Genomic DNA, 18,138 nt, shown 5'->3' on the forward strand with positions numbered 1-18,138 from the left:
CTCAGAAATAAGTTGGTACACACGTGCCGTGAGGACCGTAGAGAGACTCAAATGACTCCTGGAAATACTAGGGCCATTGGTAATGTAAAATGTGGCACATGCAATATATGTGCGCTTTGTATACAGTCTAAAGATTTGGAATTCAATAAACAACACTTAAGATCTAAAACCCTAAATAACTGTAAAAGCAAGAATGTGGTTTATCTGCTGCTGTGCCCATATGGCTTAGGCTATGTGGGTGAAACCAGCAGAGAACTACAGGCGAGGATGCAAAAACATAGGTCAGCTATTAAAATAATAAAAGAGAATGCCCCATTAGTTTCCCAGTTTATTGAAATGAGACATAAGGAGAATGATTTTACATGGTTGATACTAGAAAAGTTAACTATTGGTAGACGAGGTGGAAACCTTCAGACCAAGAGAAAATCGAGAACAATAGTACATTTCTCTTCTCAATACCATGCGTAAAGGCCTGAACTCCAAAGAGGAATGGGAACGACTTGTGGGCCCGTTGTAGCCAAGAGGTTTCTAGAAATACACTCAATTAGTGAAAAGGGTCCTTGACTCTATCACAGATTTTATGCCATGAGAGATGTGGGTTAGTTTTAATTACCTATTTTTTCAGGTTACATTTGCTATTATAATTAGTAAAAACTATTTATTGTATAGCCAACAGCACGGTTGGCATTTATTGCTATCGTAATTGGATAGTAATTTGATAGCTGGATACTTTAGCAAGAGAGTGCCATGTGGCTTATTAAGTACATAACTCGTGTAGGTAGGGTGGCTGAGTGGCCAGCAGGTTGGTTAGGCGATAGTGCTCTTCTCTTCGCCCTCTCCATGTTTGCCTATTCCAAGATGGCGCCTCTGCGATTTTTTCTTTTTTAGAATAGGCTTGGTGATTAGCCATTAGTGATTTTTTATGTAGTTTTAGAAAATATCGTGGTTATTTAGGCCGAATGCTAGCTAGGTATACAGGGTTTAGCTGTCTCACTAAACACAATATCGCATTGGGTAGCCATTCTAAGATGGCGCCATGTGTAACTTTCCGATACCATTTAACATGTGTATCATAGCTGCGATAGATTTGAGATCAATGAGAATAGCCGCAGGCTTTTTAGGTTCAAATAGAGGTGTGGCTGCAAGGTCAAAAGACACGTACATGGAGGCGGAGTATCCCGTGTGGAATCCCTGATACGAGCAACAAGATTCTACTTGCTAGGTAAGCGGGAGAGGTCTGTGGATTAGCATGACGCTGTTATCACTATGTTGATCGAATTCAAAACAGGATTTAACATCCCGTCTATAGTGTTAGTAATAGGAAGGGTTTTTCTACTCCTTGAAGTGGGTATTGAGCATATTGAGCATTTTGTTTGATTCACGTATTTTGAGAATAGGTTTTAACTATGCTTAGCATCCTTACGGATAGTAGAGACTAATACAAGTATATCCCAACTAAGGCGAACTATGTTTTATCCTTGTTTGTTTAGAATAAATTTTCTCTGGTATACATCGTGCACAGTGAGAATTTGCCCTTACCTCCCGTATATGTGAGAGGAAGATGGTACTAATTTGGATGCTCTAATAGGTATTTATTTGAATGCTCTATTCACAATGGCTTGAGTGGTAGAGCTGCATATAGAAAATAATTTGTCCCATTGTCTGTTTCCATATAGGCGGAGAGTACTTCTTTCCTGTTCTTGTTTTATTTCTTTACGAGGTGGGAAGAATTTTACTTTCCTAAGATGGTGGGGGAGAGAGTTTGTTGGACCCACCGAAACGCGTTGATGCTTTGTGTTGGAACACATCAAGGACAAATGCAACACTATGATTAATATCTAACAGGAATTTGCTGTCTTAGTAGTATGCATTTAAGAAATTGTATTCATCTGTCTGACTATTGTGATGTCTTCCAGGTCTGAAATTATATTTCATGCTGCCTTTTTTGTTCCACTTGTGATGTTTAATATTTGAATGGATTATTATTTGTTTTAAAATCTGAATGAGATATCTTAACATTGAATTTGTCTTTGAAATGTATGATTTTTAATTCTGAGATCTGGTATTGTATATTTTTTCCCAAAAAAACTAACGATAAACTACAGTAATATTATGACTATATATAATTTTGTTTATATGTTTTTGGTGGTGTATGTGGTTTAACAGTTGCTGAACAGTTGCTCTCGAGGGGATTGTTGTTCGACTTTGAACAATACAAGCAAGCTGAATGAAAATGACTGTTACAGGTTGGTAAATACTTTCAATACAGTCACAATTACTATTCGATTACTTTATGAATTACTTTTTCTACTCCGTGTTATATGCCTAGATATGACACTGGGACATTTCCTAGAGAAAAGGTAAGTAAAGCAGTTTTTAGGTCTCGCCTGAGACAATGCGCTTGCGCATTGCCATAGAGCTTTAAAAATGTGGTTTATGGCCAGTGCATGTGAGGCATTCAAGAGCGAAGCTGGCATCTGGGCTGCTTTCGCCAGCGCGCGCTCAGCCTCACTTCCTGCTCCCCCTCTTACACTCACACCCCATATGCTTGTTCCCTCCCACCATTCCTTTGATGCCAGAGGGCTTTGGAATGCGGATTATGGCCAGTGCATGTGCCTCACCATTTGCTCCCCTGCCCCCAGCCGCATCAGACTTCAAAGGCTGCCGCTCCCCCGCATCAGACTTGAAAGGAATGCACTCCCCGCTATCTTGTTCTTTTAGCCCTACACTCGCCATGCATTAGCTAAAGCTCACCAGTGCGCCTTTTGCCCCTCACTAAAAGCTCCTCTCCTCACGTCTCTTTCTCGCTCTCGCACCCACGCTCTCGCACCCACGCTCTTTGTTACTCCTTGCTCTCTTTATCTCCATTCCTCCCCTGTAGTTCTCTCTCATTCTCGCGCTCCCTCACTCTCCCTGTAACATCCCTCTCGCTAACCTACTTTCCCTTTCAATGCTGAATATTGAAAAATATAAGCAGTCGCCAGGTGTCTTTAACTCAAATTATTTTCACTTTCTACATGCGCACCACTCGTGTGTTATTTTTTTTCCCTCCTCCTACCCCTCTATCTACGTTTCTTTCTCACTCTTGCACCCACGCTCTCTGTTACTCCTTGCTCACCCTCCAACTCCACCCTCCAACTCCACCCTCCATCATTCGGAGGCACCCCCACATCGCTCGGGGGCACCACCACATCACTCGGGGGCACCACCACATCACTCGGGGGCACCACCACATCACTCGGGGGCACCACCACATCACTCTGGGACACCACCACATCATCACTCCGCACCACAACAGCACTGTCCTTGCTTGCTACCGACAAGCATTGCCATAGCCAATAGGACTCGCATTAGGAAAGTGTAAGCTTTCGGCTTTGTAAATAACGATGCTATTAATTTATATATTTTAAAAGCCAACACATTAAAAAAACTGTGTCATTTACAATACCAATAGCTCACACTTTCCTAATACGAGACCTATTGCATTGTTAGATATTTGCAATTTTTCAAGTTTCTCATACAAAAACAACTAAACAGAACAATTTTCACAATAAAAGTCAATGCAGTTCTACGTGAAGAAATGTGGTTATCGGTTTCAAGGTAAGTACTTTAGAGTTGGTTTTCTGGGGTTAGAACCAGAGTTCCCCCAAGGTCAAGGAGGCACTCTCAAAGCACCCTCAGCAGCACTAGGGTGTCCGGATGCGGAGGCACAATGTTATCCAATGGGGGACAGGGAGTCTCCGGTTGGTGGCTACTCTCACGAGCAGGTCACAAGGTTGTGAGATCAAAGCTCCTAGTGTTAGGCTCAGGGCAAAGGGGGATCGAAGTTAGCACCCAAAGTACACCCGCAGGGGTGGTTGGCTTCAGGGTGCTGGTTTCGGGCTGGACTGTTCCCATGAGGCACAGGGTCAGACTGATTTGCATATAGCCATGTCTGAACTGGGGGGACAGAGTGGGCTAAAGAACGGTGATGGATTAAACCCAGATCTTTTGACTGGGTGTGAGTGTTTGATGGATTCAGATGCTCCGTCCATTACCACCCCCCTTTGTACCGCTTTGGGCCGCCATAAGTGTGGCAGGGTATGCTCAGACGTGAGTCCCTTGCTCACTTTGCCACTGGATTCAAGCAAGCCGGGCTGAAGAAGGCTGGAATGCCAGAAACCGGTTTTCGGAAGCTTGTTTCCGGTCCATGGAAGACATGGCTTGGCAATTCGGGCTGGACTGTTCCCATGAGGCACAGGGTCAGACTGATTTGCATATAGCCATGTTTGAACTGGGGTGGCAGAGTGGGCTAAAGAAAGGTGATGGATTAAACCCAGATCTTTTGACTGGGTGTGAGTGTTTGATGGATTCAGATGCTCCGTCCATTACCACCCCCTTTTGTACCGGGTTTGGCACCTTGTGCCCCGTTGATTTCAATGGGGATTCTCCGGTTACAGCAAGACTGCAGACTCGCGGATGAAGATCTTCTGGAGGTGAGCACCGGTTGGTGAGGTACGTTGGGATGCCTGGGAATGCTGGAACACCATCAGTTGGGCCACCAAACAAGGCCATGGATGCAGGGGTGGCTTTGGGCGTCAGGTTTTCTTACCAGCGCCAGTTGCGATCAGGGAGATCCTCCAGAAAGGGGCTACAGTCTTCGCTTGGAGATTCGAGGCAGGTCAGAAGTCACCATATCTCAGGTACGGATCGCCAGGGAGACCTCCTCCTGGTGTTGGGCCACTCGAACTCGGGCCGTGGGAGTCGGGTGCAGAGTGGTGCGGACTCGCTGTTTTGACCGGAGCCAGTCTGTGAGCAAATCTGGTGCTCACAGGAGACAAAGTTTTGCGTTTGGAAGGCAGGGGAGGTCCTTCGGGTTCCTTCGGCTGCTTGCTGCAGAACACACCAGCATTGTACTGGAGCAGCTTCGAGGTGGGAACAGGTCGGTAGAGCTGGGTCCAAGTCAGTGGGCGTCCTCCTCTTCTTAGTTTCAGCACAGCTTCTTTGGTCCTTCTTCTGGTTCCGGTTCTTGTCTGAGGAGGCAAAGTTCGGGGTTGCCTCTAAATACTAGATTTAGGGTTGTTACAGGTGAGTAAACGTTTGGATCAATGGGTCCCTTCTTTGGGATGGGTACACCCCCTATTATGCCACCCTCCCGTTTGGGGGGTGGGGGGGTAGGGGGCTTTTGACTCTTTGGTTGGCTGGGTCCTCCCATCCCCAAGATGGCGGGGACAGAGTTGTGCTTCACCTCGCCTCCCCCACCGGAGGGATGAGGTTGGCAAAGGTGGGCACACCACCCTTCCTCACTTGGTTTTCCCACCGAATCTCCTGCCCAAAGTGGGGGTCAGAACTGGGGGGAGCCATCTGCTGGAAGCCGCAAACTTCCTCTTCATGGACCCTACCCACCCTGGGGGAGGAGGCTTGGCACCTCGTCCCAGGATGTGCATTGTTTCAGATCCCCGAGAGCAGCAGGCTCTCGACCCAGGGGTCCAGAAACATGTCTGGTTATGGCAGCTGGTGAGCAACCACACTCAGCCAGGAGAATAGAGTTATGTCATTTTTCAGGGGTCATCTCCGAGATGCCTTCTGAGTGCACTTTTCAATAAATCCCACACTGGAATCAGTGTAGGTTTAATGTGCTGAGACCTTTGATACCAAACTTCTCAGCTTTCATTAAAGCCATTACAGTGGTGTGGAGTTCGTAATGACAAACACCCAGCACCATAACTCTTAATAGCATTACTGCACAATGTCTAGGAATTGGCTGAGACACTGTAGGGGTACAGGGCTCATGCATCTGTAACATCGATTGCATAGTGCACCCAGCTAGAGGGGTGGCTGATCTATGCCAGGGCAGTGGGTTGTAGGCATGGCATGGCACACAGGGATGCTTGCCCCCCCCACCCCCGTCCGTAGGGCCACAGACAGGAAAAAACGTGCTGAGATTTTGTGCACAGTAATTACCAGTAGCAGAGATTAATTCAATCTTCTCACACATCACTGTGTAATTTTTTCTCACTGAATTTTCTAGGGACATTTTTGTTCATTCGAATCTATGGTGTCAGGCCGGCACCGATTCTTATGTGACACCATTACCTGACGTGTTGTGCTTGGCTAGTTTTGTTTTGGGCACTGGCAGACATTGCAACATGGTGAAATACTTCAGAAGTTCTGCTTCATAACTGAGTAATATGACCTATGGGATTGCAGCATGCCTGGTGGCTGGTTTTCTTTCTACACCCGGGGCTTCAGATACAAAGAAGCCTCAGAGGAGCTTGGCAGCACCTTGGCAGGCTAATTTTAGGCAATGGATGTCACTGTAAGGTGGCACGAAAAACCAGCGCTTTTAAAACAAACACCTGTGGTTCCTTGCTCTCAGACTCTGGAAGTGGGCATGGCTTACGAAGACATTCGCAAAAGTGGAGCTGAGGTAACGTCACACGAATGCATTTAGACTCAGCACAAAACTAACATAATATTTCAGTTCAGTTATACCAATTCAAACAACAATAAGTAAATGCAGGCCACCCAAAGTTTACCGGAGTCTGCACTTCTCGGTGAACACTGGTGAAGTCAAGGGATAGACAAAGGGACAGACAAAGCTTGCTGTGTGCAGCCGATTCTAGGCAGCCTCTCCTATTTGGAATGTTTTCAAAAACTAAACTAGACTGAAGGAAAGTGTATGCAGATCTCCTAGTCTTTTGAGACAACGTGCAACACTACAGTCACCATTTCCAGTTGAGAGCTTTGAACACAATAAGGGCCAGTAGGATTGTCTTGTGAGCTACTGGGCTCTCGATAAGTAGAAAAAAAGTTGCTTTTCAAGCTACTGATGTGGCGTAGCTTATAGAGCCGACGGCCTTGTGCCTGGGGAACCGGGTTTGAGTCTCAGCATCAGCTCTACAAAACACATGGCAATCGTAATAAATAAAATGTAACTCCTAACAAATAAACATCAACAGTGGCAAATCTGAATCAAAGTATGTAGGAGCAATTCAAGGAAAATAAGCCAGACAAAAATTACACCGAACACAGGAGAGGGAACAGTCGCCCTTGAAACAGGTCTGATGAGCAGATGAGCAAAAAATGCAAATGTCAAGTCTGTTAGACGGCAAAGTCAACCAAAACAAGAAGTTGCTGCCATTCCTGAAGCTGGCAGTCCCGAGACGGTGTCTGCATTAAGTAACTAGTTCTCCTGAACCGGTTAATGAAAACTACAGAGTAAGGATACATGTAAGAGGGGCTGGCCTTATGGGAGGTACTAAGGAGGACCTACTAAGCATACCAACTAACCTCAAGCCATAATTTGCAAAAGGACAGGAAGAGAAGCCACTTGGAAAGAGGGGTGGAGCTTAATGCCCATATACTGAAGTCTCGAAGAGACAGCGCAAGCGCTGACTAGGCGAGATCTAAAAACAAAAACAAAAATCTACGTCAAGCAGATTGGGGACAGCAATATTCCTTGGTTGCAAATGCGGAGGCAGAAAAGAGATGTTCTCAGCTGCGGTCAAAGGAACTAAAATAAGGATTAGCAAACCCAATGGTTAGAATTTGATAGTGTTTTCAGAAAGTCTGATCATCAAAATAATGGCTGTGGTGCCAGAATGATTTTGCAACAGCTATAAAAGAATTTTCACTGGATGTTTGACTGTTTTTGGGCAAAGCTAGGGAAGTAGTTATATCAGAGAACATGCAGCGTGGCTGCGATAGTGAAGGCCATGCATTTAGAAGCAGCCCATAATCACAGAGCAAGAGCTATTTGGATTGGCGGATTATGTACTCCCTATTAATTTCATGGGTGCATTTGGTCTAGTTTCGCATGTAACACTTTAACAATAACTATTTATCCCAAATACAATTAAATTATTCACAGCTCAAACATCCAATAGCAGTTACTACTAATGGGATCTGGTGAAATAAACCATGCTGACAAAATTAACCCATCAACAATTTGAACAGCCTAAAAGCAAAGGTTTGTTATTTGAACTTTAAAAAAATGTAAATGTTAAGACAAGGCAATTATAGTAGGATTTTGATTATTACATCAGATTACTCAAGCCGAAAAGTAAAAAAAAAATAATAATAATAAATTAACATAATAGCTTTGGAAGTCACAGAAGTAGGTGCTTAATGTACCCAATTGTTAAAATACTTTAAAATGAACACCCATTAGTACACAGATATACTCTAGCAGACATAGTCTGCTAGACAGAATAAAGTGCCCAAAATACATAATCCAAACTGGTCTCTAGATTCCATTTGTTTGCATCCTTTGGGTTTAACATATTACATTCTTTCCTCCATGTATAATAAACATAAATTACTTTTTTTTAAAGAATTTAAACCTGGTGGCACAGAAACATTTCTTTTATTGATAGTGAAGCGCACCTGCATTTGGTAAGTGTACAAAAATTAGAGTAAACATTTGGGAAATTACACCTTGTGATTTGATGCCAGAAGTTACCAATTGAAGTAACACGTTTGACAACTAAACATTAATTAACGAAATCTCACCTGCTTCTGGTTTGTTCATGTCATATATGCGTAACAGTTTGTCTTGTCCTCCCGTCAAAAGGTTGTTGCTGTCCTACAGTGAAAAGAAACAAAAAAAACTAAAACCGGGTTGAACTAAGATTAACTGTATTCTAGAATCATTCCCACAATCCAAAAACTGCAATCCACACTCTGCCCACAATGTTACTACATACATGTGATTGCCTTGGCACTAGAATTAAAGATGAAGGAAAACAATGAAACACCTGCAATTTTGCAGTGTCTAATCAACAAGAAACGTGGTGTCCACATCGACTTTCAATACTCTGTTCCTCGAAAGCCTCCAAGGAGACGAATGTGGATTATTAAGGGAGAGGCATAAGGACATGTGTAGGAGTATAGGTGCTCAATGCCGCTTTTGCTGCACTGACCATTTAAACTCGTGAGGGAACCAGTCATACACCTCCACAACAGGAAAATATGTTTGAACTGTGAAATCAGTAGGAAAAATACATTTTCCAACAACTCCATAACCGAAAAACATTCAATTGAAGGAGTAAAAAATAAAGGCAAAACAGAGTTCAAGTATAACACCCACTAATGTAAAAAGACCATAATTGTCCACAATAAGAAAAATCTAAACGAATGGCAAGGTAAGAAGTAAATACACTGAATGCTTTCTTGTAGGACATCTTTTCAAGGTGTAGAGGGTATTCAAATAAAGGGGCGGTGGGTAAAATCTCAGCACAAACCCAGAACCACAATTTAATACAACACTGAGGATCACAGAACTGTGGGGATCGAAAAAAGAACTGATAGATGGGGATTCTATGACCCAGACATTGAAATTGATCAAGATATTCCTAAACGAACAAGAATTACTACATTCCATGGGCACTTGCATTTACGTCTGAAGGTGAGATTGTTGTCAAGTGCAAGTGGGAGGCAGAACTATGACAAGAGAAATTCTAACTGAAAAAGACTGGGTTTTAGTTAATGTTCAAAAGAACCAGATGAAGTCAGCAGGGTCTGTCAAACTAGATAGCAGATCATTAACCCTATTTTACTTGTTAGATGCAGTATGATTGCCTTAGAGTCTGGGTGTTGAATAGACATTGTCTGAAGAAGAATTTGTATGGATTCCAGACAAGAAAAAACTGCATTCCACCTAAAAAAGGTTGATGTCCTTGAGTTCCTCCTCAGTAACGATAATCCAAACATCTGGGTGTGCCAATTACAAAATATGATCAGAGAACAAATGAAAAAAGCACTACCTTTAGAAGCAAAACCATCCCTCAAGCACTCCAGCAGATCCACAAAGTCAATGCTCAAACTTTTAAAAATGTTCAACCTTCATTATTTGATAGTGTTGATGTTCTGCTCTAGCCAACATGTGTTTTGTCAATTTAAAACAAAAAAACTTGCTGCTGGAAAAGACAAAGCGCCTGTGTTATTTTCAAAGCGCATGTCTACAAAATGACGAAGGGCATTTTTTTTTTCTTTTTAGATACCTATCAAAATCGTATCAGTAACTAAAATGGAAAAAAAACTGGAATTTTTTTTGCAAAGCAGGTGGGTGAAAGCTACTGGGGTGCAGAGGGGAAGCAACACGGGAGAGAGCAAGTGGGGCGTGAGCGCGAAGAGAGCAACACAGAGAGCAAAGTGCCAAGCTAGTTGGGGGAGAAAACGGGTGAAAGGCCAACATGGAGCTGGTGGGAAAAGCACAAAGGCAAGAGACAAACACTGGAGCACAGTGAGGGAGAGGAGAAGTAGACAGAGGAGACTGGTGGTAAACACAAGCAATCTTGTAGGGTTCTTCAACAAAAAGAAACACATAACACAAGGACACAACCAATGCATTCATGCTCCAGGGAAGGGCCAAACAAAAGGAGGATGAAATACCCACACGAACTAATTGATGAGAAGCAAGCAGAGGAGTGCCAATAAACTTAATCAATAGTAAGCAATGAGTAGGATTTAAGCGCACTGTAAAATGTGCTGTTTTTATGGCTATGCATTCCTCAAATAATTGGGTTGGCCAATAAAGATCAAGCAGCAAGAAAAACGCTGTCAGCATTCCAAATAATATAGGCCACGCCATAAATAATAAGGTCGTCATTTGTGGTGGAGCAAAACATTCCCAGATTGAGAAATGTCACATACTCTAAGCACCATGGAGGAACGTCTCAATCAAGTTCTTTTTAAGGACAACTAGTTTCTCATCCAAATGGACAGCTTTTCACTTATGAAGAGTTCTGAAAGCACTGCACATTCTAAAAGTAGAATATGAAGAAAGAGACTGGACATAGGAATCACAAAATGTCGGAAAGAACACTAGGTAAAAATTATGTTTTTATGAACATGGATGGCTTTTGCCTCATACCTGCGTAAAATCCACACTTTTCACAATGTGCCTGTGAGCCAAGGTTACCAGCTCATCTCCGGAGACCGCATCCCATACTTTACTGAAATACAAGTGATAAATATCATGAAGAATAAGTTATCATAAAAACAACTGCGAGATCAGTTATACAAATATCCTACCTATCATTCATCACCATTCATATGTGGAAATGCTATAATAGCATTTTATTTCGAAAAGAAAAATTATTTCTGTCAACATTTTTATTACTTTCGAGACCAAAAACTACCAGCTAGATATGGTCAACAGTCAGATTGTATTCAAATACTTACAAGTCTCTGTAACCTCTCCTACTTCAAGGCCATCTGTAGAGAAGTGTGCAGACAGTGGAACATTGTGACAGACAGGAATGGGGCTGGTAAGGGCATTTTATTTTGATTTTTACCACCACAGAACTAAAGCAGGACATAATCCCTTATTTCAGTCCTACAACAGCAGCTATTCTCTGACCAACTGCATAGACCAACTGTTATAAATTGGGTTTTTAGTTGGCTAGGGTATACACCTAAGCCAGGCAGAACCCACCACTCTAGTCAGGGTAAGGGAGTTACACACCCAAGATAACCCCTGCTCACCCCATTGGTAGCTTGCCAGAGCAGTCAGGCTTATCCCAGAAGAAATGTTTAAACATTTTGAACACACACATACACTAGGCACACCACAAAAAGAGGCTCCACACAAGGTTATATCAAAAATATCCTTTGTATTATAGAACATAAAACACAGAGACCATAAATCACTTTGAAGTATGTAACTCACAGACCATAATCACATAAATCACTGTGCCACTAGGCACTTGTCTTGAACATAACAGGTAGACCAAATATCACTTTTCAGTATGTAAACATATTAGCCGCAATCACTGAAATCACTGTGCCACTAGGTACTTGTCATCAAGATGCACATACAACACATACGGCACCTAGATATGTCACTTTGCCAACTGGCTCATATAATATTGCATTTAGGGCAGTAATCACGTTTGTGATATGTAAAATATATATCAGACCCCATTCACATACATCCGCTGGCCAACCAGGACATGTTGGGGGCAAGACACGAGGTACACTTTCTTTAATAGCTGCACATTTCTGAAGGAAAGCACTACTTAAGTAACATGGTGCACAATATCAAGGTCCCTTGTAAGTCATCATTACACCAGGAGCAGCCTCTACGCTCTTAATACCCGCAATACGGTGGTGTACACACTAGCGTGGGTACAGATGCAGCTGAGCCCCTATCAGGGGCTATCTGGTAATTGTGGAGGGAAAAGTAACCAGAGCAGGACCAGGACCAACACTAACATGGAGAGGTTTTCCTTTCCGTCCTGCCACCTGGTATAAATTCTTCCGGGTACCCTAATCTCTCTCGGGCTCCCCCCTTCCTCGCGGTAGAGAAATCCCATGAGGGAAGGGCACAATGTCGAAATTTATGGGGGAGCTTCGCTGGGTCCTCCCCGCAAGGGAAATCATTGAAGGCAGCTGCATGCAGACTCGCGGTGCAGCTACTGGTCTCTATGGCTCCTCGGTGACTCCGCCCGAGCCTCCGTCAGCTTGGACAGCAAAGGGTGCCCGTCATTTCCATGTCCATGTTACTATTATTTCTGTGGAAATAGGCAAGAGCCTAGCACTCGATTCTAGTCACTGTGTTTGTGCAACAACCATAACGATCTCTGAAAATACTTTGGACAAAAAGAAACACCTGTTTAGTCTAGATTGGGTCATATGTTCAATCAATCCCAGTCATCTGTTTTGGCATACAAGCAGTCAGCTGATCTTCCTGCTCCTTCTAGCACCCCAGTGGAAACGTTTGAAATGTTTATCAGATCAAATTCTAACACTTCTAGACCCCAGCTGCTAACTGCCTCAAGGTGACTATCACAGGTTACAGTTTATAATATGTGAGGGCTTTTAATCTATAAGTAACCGCCTTTTGTTTTCTCATTACAGGACTGCTGACACCAGACTGTGCCTGTAGAAAGAAAGTTACAGCACTACTCATTTGCAATAATGTATTACATAAGTCACCTGGGATGTTACAACACCACATATACCAAATATCTGTTGTTGTAAAGTCTCCTCCTGTCCCTAATGCAATCTTGCCCTGTCACAGATTTGGGTTGAAGCTTCAACACCCCTAATTTCACAATGTGAATGCGATAACAGTGACCTCCCTGGAAGACCTCCACCTGCTGCCTTTCTTGCAGACCTCAGGTTGTATGCAGGCCAGTGGAGTAACAACTAGGCTGAGCATGTACAAGTCGCGATCCAAATTGTCTTTTGGTCAACTTGTCCCTCACATGGTCTACCAATACTTTCTCAAAGGATCAACTGACAGCTCCATGCTAATAGGAAGATCTTTAATGAGAAGAGAGAAAGAACGTCAAGTCTTTCCTGCTCTTAAGTCACCTGTGAATATATAGCTTTCTTTTAAAAAGTGGATTTGAATACCCCTGAAAGACCCCGCGGTTGTGCAAAGTGCAACTTAAAAATTCTATCCAAATACATAGAATAAAATGCATACACTAATACACACTAAATGGAACCCTAAGAATTTGTTGGCATACAACCGTCAGAGTAACCAGTTACCTAGAAAATACTCTGAAGACTGTTGGACAAAAATATGAGATAGATCCAAGATCAGTGTTTAGGCAGCCAAATTTCTTGATACTACACAGAATCCTCGATGCCCTTAAGGCTCTATAAACGGGGGGGGGCTACTTGATGGCATGCTTTTGGTGCAAGAACAACAATGCAATAATTAAAAATGCCATGTACTTGCAGATTCATACAGACATACTAGAGAGAAGTTTCCTGGACAATTTAGCAAAATAACTCAGCCCCACAAATCCCAAGATCATATTCAACAAAAAATGCATATTGATATTCATCACACAAGCAAGACCGGCACTTAAAATAACATTGCTAGACATCTGGCCAGCAACAGTGTTACATAAAATATTACTATATCATGGAACATTCTGTTTGAAATGTACTTGCACTACACTGACTTAATTCTTCGAGTTCCTGACCTGTCAAAGTCAACTGCAAACGAAGTTGCTTCACAAAACAAATCAAGTACGCAATCCTCTGTAGTTTACACAGATTTGATTAACACAGATTCTACACTCTACTTGCGCTGGTTTCCTCAGAGTATAAAGCACTGAGACCCCCTTCTACCCAATATGCTGCTCCCTTCACTATACCAAATATTCAATACTGCCACTGAGCCAATAGCACACACAGACTCTGAATCATTTTCTGATGTTCAATAATTAAGGCTAACAGCAATGCTATAGAGCTCTCATAACCCATCCCTGGTCTTCCACTCTAAACATCGTCAATATTTTTTTTCGCTATCTCCCTTCTCCTTTCATGCCCTTTTTCATTATTATGTGTCTCTATAATAAAAAATGTTTTTTTAAAGAAAACAATGATCACAAACGCTTAAAAAAATAACATTTCAATGTACAGGTATAGGGTGAGCATATGTGCCTCAGAAAGTAAATAGCAATAGGTCACCAAGGCTTGTGATGAAAAGAAATGTAAGGTGTTGATGGAAAATTGTCAATCCAAGGCTATTTGAACGGTTTTATTAAAGTTGAAGCAAAATCACAAGTTTGGCACGGGTTGAAGTAGGTGATACTGGCAGTCAGGGAAGAAGCAGGTGGAATGTCAGCTGTTATGTAGACAAGTACATGATCCGAAGGGGAGGACTGTACAACAGGAGCGAAGTGGGACACCAATATCTATTTGTGTATGGATGATGCCCAAGGGTAATGGACAACACTGGAATAGGCATTTGAACGGGAACAGAAAGTACCTCTGTGGGGGGGATTATTAACGTTAATGGGTGGGATGAAGACAGGTTCCGTGATTATATCAAGATCTCTGTAAAAGATAGGTGCTTCAGAATCCCACAGAGCAATTCATCCATTTATGAATATTATTGAAGATCCCATCATAGGGACCAGAAGTTCAGGTGTTCACATGAACAAAGAGGAAGAGAATGCCCCACTAATATGACAAAACATTGGGTTCAGCAACACCCACTGAGACCTGTGTGTAAAATTCAAGTCAAGGGCTCATATCATTCAGTGCTGGTTAAGCGATTTGTCTGCTTTTGAACTAAAGAATGTGGTGCATGGAGATGGAAAATATACACAACGATAATGCATGCATCAAATGTTGCCTTGCTTTATTAGCATGCAATAAGCAAAATATTTCAGATTCAAATCAGGAGTGTTTGTCAGTAATGCAATGCAGAGCCAGCCAATGGCCCTCGGGGTGGGGGATTGGAGTCACTGAGGATATTGCACCAAACACAACAAGCACTGGCATAGCAGGGAAGTGTGGCTCAATGGTTAGAGCGGCAGACCCTGATGCAGTAGTCTGGCCGGGACCAGGGTTCAATTCCCGCCTCGGCGGGTCTCGGGCTCAATTTCCTCGGACCTGATAATTCTCGCTTCGGTGCCTATTCTAATCATGAGTCCCACTCTGGACCTCTGGGCAATAGCTTGCTTAATCTCTACAACGGCCCCAACAACGCTGAGGATGCCTGACTTCACCTTGGGGGTGCCCAGGAGTGGGCTCCTCACAGGGAAAGGCCAGGAAGGGTTCCTCGGCGGTATTCGTACAAGCGCCGAGATGCCTACGGGTAGTCGTGCGCTATACAAGTGCGTAATCATTTCATCATTTCATAGCCAATAGGTCTCGCCTTTGGGACTTTATAAGAGTTTTGCCAGAGCTATTGGCTTTGTCAATGTGTTTAATCTATGTTGTAGAGCACTTGTGACTGCCTGTTAAGTAGTAAAATATTGCAATAGTTGGTGGTTAGAGGATATCCTAGAGCTTTGGGCCCCAGTGTCACTACACCTGCTGCACCATCTAAATAAAGCCTCTTTCAACTGCAAGGTAACTGCAATTTGATTGCCCGTTTAGTAGTAAAATATAGCAATATTAGGTGTTTAGAGGAGTTCTGACAACTTTTTGGCCCGGTGTCATTGCACCTGCTGCACCATTCAAATATATATCAAAACAAGTGTGATTATTACACAGTTTTTTTTTTTGATTTACATTTTTTATTGTTGCATTAGAAGGATCACAAGGCAATGGATCTGCATATGGTAGAGCGTCAACATTCCGCTCTGGCCGTCAAGTACGCAACTTTTTTGGTGTCATGAGACATAGTACCCCTCAATATAACACTTGCTTTCAAACCAGCAACATAGAGAAAGGAAAACAATACAACCCCCCCCCCCCCCATAGGTCTATTATACAGCAGGCCTCTACCCCTTCCCCTCCCAACACCCACCTCCTGGTCTCCCCTTTCCCCTCCCTAGTGTTCCCACCGTCCCCTGAGTGGGGACCGGGCAGTAAAGTACAGATTTACAATCAGGGCATCCCCACATTCAGACTATCTCAAATAAGGTCCCATGGGCCTCGCGGCATGACTTCTCACTCTAGTCCGTGATGGTGCCTCCATTTAGCCCACACCCTCAGAAATTTTTTGGGACAGCCCCTGGCTTTGTAGGTCACCCTCTCCGCCGCCATGTACAGGTCCAGCCCCCTTCTCCATTCCTCTAAGTCTGGTTTTTCAGGCGCCCCCCCATCGCCGCGCGATGTCTCGTTTTGCCACTACAAGCGCTAACACCAAAAAGATACACAGGGGACGGGGTAGGTCTATTTCAGTGGTCATACCCAGCAATGTCAATCTAGGGTCTCGTGGTATGTCCGCCCCCAGTACCTCCCCCAGTTCCAGGAGCACACCCCCCCCAGTATTCCTGAATGACCGCACAGCCCCAAATTATATGGAAAAAATCTGCATTCTGGTGGCGGCATCTAAGGCATGTTGTGTTTGGTATTCTGCCCATCCTAAACAGTCTCACCCTGTCGAAATATGATCTGTGTAATACTTTAAATTAAATAAGACGTAGCCTCGACTTGATGGCCACCTCCCGTGGGTGCATGAGGGCTAGCTCCCAGTCCAGATCCTCCATGGACCCCACATCCGCCTCCCATTTAACTCGCAAGCTCTGTAGATCCCCTAGCATATTATTGGTCAGGGTTTTATACGTGAGGGACACCGCTCCCCTCCCAATCTGCTCCTGCAGCAGTCTACCCTCGAGTGGAGCATATTCCGGAATATCTGAGAGCGCAATGTGTTGTGCCCTCCATGCGTGTTGCAGTTGGACGTATTTGAAGTATTGGGTATTGAGGAGGCCAAAGTCGTCTTGGAGTGCCAGGAAGGTCTTTAGGTCCCCCCCTTGCTATCATGTCACCCACTGTGGAGATTCCGATGTCGTCCCATCTTCTGAAGCCTTTCAGCTTATGGAGCTCCCCCAGCCATCTACAGCACCACAGTGGCGTCTGTTTAGTGGGCCTTTTGTCCCACCCCGTCCTCCTGGACGCTCTATTCCAAGCTGTGATCGTAATCCTGGTGGCCGGGAGGAAGTGTCGTCCCATCTTCTCCCCGTAAAGAAAGTGGAAGATAGTCTTGCCTGACCACTTAGACCTTTCCAAGGCGTACGTGGGGTGATCGGCTGCCGCGTGCAACCATTCATTGATCGGGGCGAGGTGTTCCGCCCAGTAGTACGCCTCGAGGTTGGGGAGCGATATCCCCCCACTATACTGATGTCGCTGTAGGGTGTCTAGCGCCACTCTAGGCTGCTTCCCCAGCCACAAGAAGGCTCGCAGGTCGGCGTGGATTCTATTCAGGGTGTTATTCGGTAAAGGGTAGTATTCATTCTGGAGTGCATAAAGAAACTTAGGGAGGAGGACCATTTTATAGAGCGCCGCACGGCCCAGCATTGTGAGCGGGAGCTGTCTCCATCTGTCCATCTCCGTCGTTGCCTCCAGCATTATGCGGGCTAGATTAGTAGTGAAGGAACGCGTCCGGTCTAACGTTATAAAGATTCCTAGATATTTGAAACCTTCCGTGGTGTGTATCAATAGCTCTGGCAGGCAGGCTCCGCGTTCCTTGCCCTGTGGATCATAGAGGATCGACTTGTGCCAATTTATCGTGTGCCCTGCTCGCGCCCCAAAGTCGCCGAGTTCCCCAAATAGCGCTGGGATAGTCGTGTCTGGATCGGTCACGAACAGCAGCACGTCGTCAGCATATAGTGATATTTTTTCCTGCGTGTCGGCCGAGTCACCCCAGGTAAAGCCTCTGACTGCCTGATTTAGTCTAATCCTTATCGCCAGTATCTCAATGGTGAGGGTGAACAAGAGGGGGGACAGTGGGCA

General features: G+C 44.1%; 1 protein-coding gene across 1 annotated transcript in view; it reads right to left on the bottom strand.

Annotated features, from left to right (window-relative positions):
• The window catches only part of STRAP (serine/threonine kinase receptor associated protein), a 184,429-nt gene that overhangs the window by 135,160 nt on the left and 31,131 nt on the right, over positions 1–18,138 (bottom strand). Inside the window, exons 3-4 of the mRNA XM_078674028.1 lie at positions 10,856–10,937; positions 8,494–8,566 (exon numbers count right to left, since the gene is read on the bottom strand). Of these exons, the coding sequence (XP_078530154.1) occupies positions 8,494–8,566; positions 10,856–10,937 (155 nt within the window). The remainder of the gene's footprint in view (positions 1–8,493; positions 8,567–10,855; positions 10,938–18,138) is intronic.

Source organism: Lissotriton helveticus, chromosome 1_1, assembly GCF_964261635.1.
Source record: "Lissotriton helveticus chromosome 1_1, aLisHel1.1, whole genome shotgun sequence".
Taxonomy (NCBI): domain Eukaryota; kingdom Metazoa; phylum Chordata; class Amphibia; order Caudata; family Salamandridae; genus Lissotriton; species Lissotriton helveticus.